This window comes from Mustela nigripes, chromosome 1 (genome assembly GCF_022355385.1).
Source record: "Mustela nigripes isolate SB6536 chromosome 1, MUSNIG.SB6536, whole genome shotgun sequence".
NCBI classification, from domain to species: domain Eukaryota; kingdom Metazoa; phylum Chordata; class Mammalia; order Carnivora; family Mustelidae; genus Mustela; species Mustela nigripes.
In genome coordinates this window covers 258,937,018-258,944,492 of record NC_081557.1, presented here as the reverse complement: position 1 = coordinate 258,944,492, position 7,475 = coordinate 258,937,018, and the positions used below count along the sequence as shown (strand labels likewise).

The 7,475-nt window shown below is 36.3% G+C and overlaps 1 protein-coding gene across 1 annotated transcript; it reads right to left on the bottom strand.

Moving 5' to 3' along the window:
• Nucleotides 1–4,016: 4,016 nt before the first annotated feature.
• On the bottom strand, nucleotides 4,017–5,204 carry CABS1 (calcium binding protein, spermatid associated 1). The gene has a single exon (XM_059396696.1). The coding sequence runs from the start codon at nucleotides 5,202–5,204 to the stop codon at nucleotides 4,017–4,019; it is 1,188 nt and encodes a 395-aa protein (XP_059252679.1).
• Nucleotides 5,205–7,475: the final 2,271 nt, after the last annotated feature.

The window sequence follows — 7,475 nt, the reverse complement described above, 5'->3', positions numbered from 1 at the left end:
TGAATTTGTTTAATATTTATCTTTCCCAGTGGATTAATTTCCATGATGGCAGGGGCTCCATCATTTGGTTCTCACTATAGTGTCCTCACAAGGCTTCTGAGGAGCTTGGAAAGTGATAGGTACATAATAAATATTTTAAAACTGAAAACTGAATAAAATACTTAGTGTCTGACACAAAGGAAATAATAAATACTAGCTAATATTTTTATTAGATGTAGGAAGATATAGGTTGGCTCTTCAGTTTTCTCCTTGTTAATGTTGACAATCATTTAGCCCCTTGATTTACACTTTATATCCTGGATTTTATGCATTTATAGATGAATGAAAGCAGAGAGAATGAAAATCACCTGCATTTCCTTCTTAGAGATAATCACTGCTAAGGTGTTGTTATATGTATCTATCTATTTATGTGTATGTCATACATATTGTTGGGTCCCCCAACAATGGGTCCATGATCAAAGGAGCGAGACTGATACAAAGAGAAGGTCAAGCAAAGCTTTATTTCACGCCAAGCATCGAGAATCAAACCATCAAATCGACTGGTTGGGATGCGCCTTACAGAGAGGGCAACGACCCCTCCCTGCCTCACAGACTAACTTTTATAGAGCAAAGGCCATGTGGTTGGGCCTGGCCACACACAGGTGGCCAGTGAGATTGTAACACACAGAGAAAGCTGCACAGTCATGTTAGGTCCCACACGGGTGGCCAATTGAATTACAATTCACCCCATAGTAGCCATTTGAACTAGCCTAGCACCTTGGTCAGAATTGGCACCCAAAAGGCAGGGCCCATACTCCTTGGTAGCTAGGGAGACAGTATGCACGCTTTACTGATTGGCTGTCTCCACCTGGCCCGACTCATCCCTGCATCCGGGCTCTGTTATCTCTATCTGAACTGACCCACCCTTGTATTTGGGCTTTGTTACCTGGGACTGGTTTCCTGGACTTGTTTTTAAGTAAGTTCCTTGAAGGGTCAGGATGGAGCTGCTCTGGCTAAATAGGCCCTTCCAATATCACTGTGTAAATTTCACTTAGAAGTTTAGTGTGATTTTCCCCATTTTCACCTATGTGATTAAGTTCTCTTTGGGGAACCTGGCTGGCTCGTGTAGAGCACGTGACTCTTGATTTCAGGGTTGTGAGTTGAAGTCCTACATTGGGTGTGGACATGAATGGATGAATGAATTCTCTTTTATAGACCATTTTAAAAAATGCATACTGTTACTTTGTATGGATATACAGAAATATAACCAATTCGATGTCATTAGAATTATAGGTTACTTTTAGTATTGCTCTTTTATAAACGTAAAAAAAAACACATGAATGCCATTGGTAATACCTTTTTTTCCTTCTGTAAAACTGTGAGAGCCAGTAAAGCATAGTGATTAGGAGAGCTTGAGCTCTGCAGGAAGACTGCCTGGTTTGAAGCTGCCTTTGCTACATAGTTACTATGAGGTTTGGGCATGTTAATGTAGATTTCCTGACTTGGTTTCTTTATCTGTAAAATGGGTATAATATTGTTCTTCCTTATAGGACTGTCATGAAAAACAAATGTTATTCTAAATGTGAACACAAGAAGACCTGTAATAATTGTTAGCTACTTTCATGATCTCTAATTCTTTTTTTTTTTTTAAGATTTTATTTATTTATTTGACAGAGAGAGATGACAAGCAGGCAGAGAGGCAGGCAGAGAGAGAGGAGGAAGCAGGCTCCCTGCTGAGCAGAGAGCCTGATTTGGGGCTCGATCCCAGGACCCTGGGATCATGACCTGAGCCGAAGACAGTGGCTTTACCCACTGAGCCACCCAGGTGTCCCATGATCTCTAATTCTTTAGAAAATTCTTGGTTGCAAAATAGGCTAAAAACTTCAAATATTTTTAATGCTTATTGCATGTTTTTCCACATTGCCTCCAAGAAAAGGTAGAGACATTTGCATTAGCTAACAGTGAATATTTAAAATGATCATTTTAATTGTCAAATGGTTAAAAAAGAAATATCTAATAATTTCATTTTCTTTGAATATTATGATCGTTGACTTTTTATGTGTTTATTGGCAGTTTGTATTTTATGAATTATCTGTTTATTTCTTCTACCCATTTAAAATTCTTTCTCTTAAAAAATAGTTTCTCTTTAGGAGCTCTTCATAGACTGAGATAGTAATCCTTTCACTGCCACATATACGGCAATTATTTTTCCCAAGTTATGGTTTGCTTTTTAATTTTATGTTAATTTTCTTTTGTACAGAATTTTACCTACCTATTCATGGTGTCATATCTGTGAATCTCCTTTTTGTCATTTCTTATGTGCTTAGATTTCTTAACTGCACTTGGATAAATATACATGTGTTTCCTTTTGTGCTTTTGTTTGGTTTTAAATTTAAGTCTCTAATCCATGTAGTATTTATTTTAGAGTTTGGTCTTAATACTGTAGCTTAATTTTTCCTCAAATACCCATCATGTCTCATGGTTTTGAGGTTCACTTTACCATATACTAAATTTGTATGATAAAACGTGCTTCTGTGTTTTAACGTGCTACTGTAATTATTCTAGTCTGTAGTCTATCTAACGGTATACATCCCTCCCCTCCACCCACCCCAAATGTACCATTTACTATTTTACCCAATGGTTTGGCTTTGTTTTTCTTTTTCTTTTTAATGTGATAAAATTACAAGTCTCTAGAATAATTCTATTCTTGGTGCCCAAAGCTAAGTTATTTATTAAACAATGGATTTTAATTTTACAGTTGACAAGTTTGAATTGCACAGGTCCATTTATATGTGGATTTTTTATGGTACAGTACTGTAAATGTATTTTCTTTTACATATGATTTTTTAAATAACATTTTCTTTTCTCTTTATTATATGACTACAGCATATGACAAATTTATAAAGTATGTGTTAATTGACTATTTATATTATTGATAATGATTCCAGTCAATAGTAGGTTATTAATGGCTTAGTTTTGGGGGACTCAAAAGTCACAGGTAGATTTTTGACTGGTAGGGGATCATTGCTTCTTATCCCTATGTTGTTCAAGGGTCAACTGTACTTATATTTTGTCTAATTTAAGAATTCTATACTAGAATATCAAACACATTTACACACAGTAAATCAGTTGCTGTCAAAAGATTTATTGAAGAAAAATCAGCAAAATGAAAACAGACCCATTTTAAAGTCTGTGTCAGAAAAGATTGAAGATACATGTCCTTGAATTGCTAACCAAAAGCATAAGAAGAGTGCGATTATCAGTGTTTAAGACCTGAAAAAAATTGACAAAAATTCAGGAAAGACATTTTACAGAAAAAAAAAAATTGACTCATATGTTTGTAAACAATATTGTTTTTGAAAGATTTACAGATAAAATATCACTTTGCCTTAGTTTGCCTCCAACATGAGCCAGGAAGTCTATAATATTTCTTACATTTTTTTTACATGTGGGTGCTAAACAATTACTGAACTGAATAGCCTTAATTCTACTGCAAATAGAAAGAGGATTACAAATACAGTTTTTAATAGAAGATAACTATTGGTTGCCTGAAAAAATCTGTTTAGAATTAGGATTTTAGAACTTTTAATACTACAGTTCTTTTTTGAGATAACATGTTAATTCAATTCTCATCTCTTCAACTCACACTAAAATGTGCTATTGAGGGTTAATTAAAATGACATACATCATTAAATGTAGCAGAAAGTGAGATTTCTTTATTGCTCTCTCTCTCTCTACATATCCCTGAAAGCTGGGATTAAAGATTTTATATTAAGGTAAATAATTGGATTATAATTGAATTAAACTTTTTGATACTGGAGGAACTCTCGTATACTGAGTTTTCAAGTTTCTGTAAATACATTCTACTGCATGACCTCTGTTGTTAAGCTTCTATATTTTTCTGAGTCTAATACTTGCCTTAAATGCTCACATTCTTTACTCTATTAAGATTTTTGCTTGCTGGACAAACTTCTTAGATGTTAAGACTAGCTTTCTAGGCTGTTGCTCAATTCTATGTGGCATCTGTTTTGCTGCGTTCAAATCAGGAACTCATCTGGTTCTTCTTTCAGTAGCTTAAAGACACCCATTTCATTTGTAAAAGCATCTTCCTCATTGTTTCGGGTATCTGAATCAGGGGTAGTTTCTGAAAGTGGCTCACTGTCCTTAGTTACAGATTCCATTGTATTATTTTCAGACAGATCTTTTGGCATAGTAGATGGATTTTCTCTGAGGTGTGTAGCTACAGATGTCGGGACTACAAAGTCATATCTGGATTCAACAGCAGTGAGCAAAACCTGATGGTTGTCTGCTTCATTTGTGCTATCTTTCTCCATCCAAACATTGACTTCGTCCATAGACTCTTCATCGGTCAGCAGAATATCTTCTGGGTTATCTTTGTCTCTTTCCACAGTGGTAGTGAGTTCAAACACAGTGATGAACTTCTCCTCATCGGAGTCTGTTAGTTTGGGCACAGCACTGGGGTCATCCACCGGAAGACTTAAGTCAATTTCAGTTATTTTCTCTTCTGTAAGGGCAATTATGTCTGGAATAGTGAAGTTTTTTTCAGTAACAGGAGAGAGTTCAACCTCAGGGGTAGATGAGTTGGTGATCTGGATGGCCTCGTCAGAAGTGACATTGTATTTAACCGAGGAATTATAATTGTTAACATCAGGTTCATCTTTCTTAACTAGAAGGGTAGGAGTGTCTGCAGTGCTGGTGGTACCTTCCTTTAATGTGCCAGAGACTTCAGAAGTTATTGGGACATCTTCATTCCCTGGGTCGGTGGTATCCAAGAGAATATCTTCTTTTGCTGTGTTGGTGGAAAAATCTATTAAAGAAACAGTAGCACCTGGTGGTGAAAGATTACCAGTTTTCACTAGGATTAAATTTTCAGTTATAGAGTCATTAGCTATGGAGTTTGTCGTGCCTGTCATAGTAGTAATTTCTTTCTCGAGATCGGCTGATGACTTAATAATATGGGACTCAACATCATCTTCTGATTTTGCTTTTTCCTTTGGAGATGTAAGCTTGTTGTCTGTTGTTGAAAGATCACTTTCTAGTGTATAGTCATTTACTGAAGTGATGTGGTCTCCTTCTGAAGTAATAGTTGTTTCTGATTTAGGAATAGTGTTGTCAGCCCCAAAGAAAATGGTTGCTTCAGTTGTTGTTTTACTGCTTTCTGTTGGAGGATGAGAATAAATTTTTGGCAAACCATCTTCAGCCATGGGGCAAAATGGCACCATGCACACTCACAGGTCTTTCCCTGGGCCCAGTGGTATCCCTAGGCAGGAGAGTGATGTTCATTATAGTGATTGAAGCATTGGTCATCATGGTGATTGTTGCATCAACCATAGGGCCAATGGCAGTGGCTCTCCTTGGAGGTTGTTTCTGTGCTCTGATTGGGCATCTAGTTTCAAGAGTACTGATATTAGATGAAAAGAGAATAGAATCCTCTCTGATTAGAAATCAACATTCACAGCTGGATTTATCATATTTTTCTATATAACGGAGCTACCTTCCCTTATGGGGCTTGTGTCATTTGAAATAGACATAGCAGAGTCAGCCAGGTACTTCGTGGGTTTAGGGTCAGTGGGGAAAACTCCAGCATTATCAGCATTAGCTTCAACTGTCTGTCTTTCAAATTAACAACGTCTTTTTGAGGTGAAGTGTGTTCTCTTGAGATTTATGGGATTTAAATGGCTAAAAAACAATGGCAGCTTGGGCAGTGAAGGTAGCTGCAGAAGGTAATTAGGTAGCAGGGATTTCAGTTAGTTAATCTTCTTCAGAGAGTGAATTCTCACTTTTTCAGTAAGGATAATAAATAAGTTACTGGCCATTTAGGGTTTTTGTAGTTTTCCTCTTCATTGCAATTCTTACTTTTTCTTGAGTTAACATGCTTAACAATGAGAGTGTCAGGTTTTGTAGATTTAATTTCTTTAGGAATATTTTTCTGTAGAGAATGTTAGTTTAACCTAATGCCAGGGAGTTGGCATTGTATGTCAGAATTCACCCAGAAACAAAATTGAAGTATGGAATAACTGTATTAGCCATAAGAATTGTATCCTCAGTTTCAGAGGTTTTGTTTTCTGTAATGATATTAGTTATACCAGCCATCATAATTTTGTTATCATTCTTAATGTTTAGCTACTTAGATGAAAGGAGATTATAACCTGGTGTTAATGTTTGCCCAGTGTCAATAGAAGGAAGAGAATTTTCATACTTAGACTCAACTATATCTGACAATGGGCAGAAGAATCAGCCAGAGCAGTAGTTTCCATCCCAAGGGCAAATGCTTTTCTTCATTGGATATGGACTCAACCTCCAAGTTTAGTGTCTTTTCTTAACTGATTGACCTGGTATAGCTAAATCACCATTCTCTGTAGAATTATGATAGGCTTAAGATGGGCATTTTTCATTTTAAAGATACAGACAGCTTCTCCAGAAATGTTTTTGCTTCAAGGAAATGTCATTATGTGGGTCCCAAAGTCATTATTGACATGGAAATGCTGTCAGTTATCAGGGACAGGGAGGAAAGCCTTAAATTAGTGACAAATATGAATATAATTATTCATAATAATTATGAATAATATAATTATTCATATAATATAATATAATATAATTCATTTCCAGTGGCAATAAAGGAAATCACAAGGTAAAGCCATTCTCTGGGTTCCCTAACTCAAGGGGAGGTTTTTTAACCTCTGTTTTTTTTCTCATTATCTAGAGTTTGTGAGCCTTAAATTCAGGGTAAGGCATGGTATAAACAGAAGACTTGGTGTCATTTGGTGGGGGGAATTCTTTTTGTGTACAAAAAGGGAAAAAAAGTTGGAAGTGTTAGCTGTATTAATTGCTAGAAGTCAGCTTGGAGTACTTGGTGTATGTTATATTGAATAGAATTATAATAAGGAGCAAAATATTCATTTTTATGTACATTTAATTCCTGGTTAGAAATGTCAGGTGAGGGGTGCCTGGGTAGCTCAGTCAGTTAGCTGTCTGCCTTTGGCCCAGGTCGTGATCCCAGGACCCTGAGATCGAAGCCCACATTGGGCTCCCTGCTCAGCAGGGAGCCTGCTTCTCCCTCTCCCTCTGTCCCTGTCCAGCTCATGCTCCCCTCTCTCTCTGTCTTTCTCAAATGAATAAATAAAAAATACTGAATTAAAAAAATTTAAAAAAAAAGAAATGTTAGGTGATACGATACCATCTTCATAGATAATAATTTGTCAAATAGTCTTTAATTTCAAGGATTACTGTTGTGCTCGCACCAAACCCTGTTTCTACTAAGATAGCTTTGAGGTGGGATCACATTGATTATAGCATAGTTAAGTCTTTTCTTTCCTACAGAGGAGAATATTACCATTATCTTTTTTTTTTCTTAAAACCATTGACCTTAAAAAGAACACCTCACCTTGAGAGTGTATATTATCCATCAAAGAACAGGAAAAATATGGTGAAAATCCTAGGGGGACTGCTGGAATTTTGAGGATGAAATGAGTCGT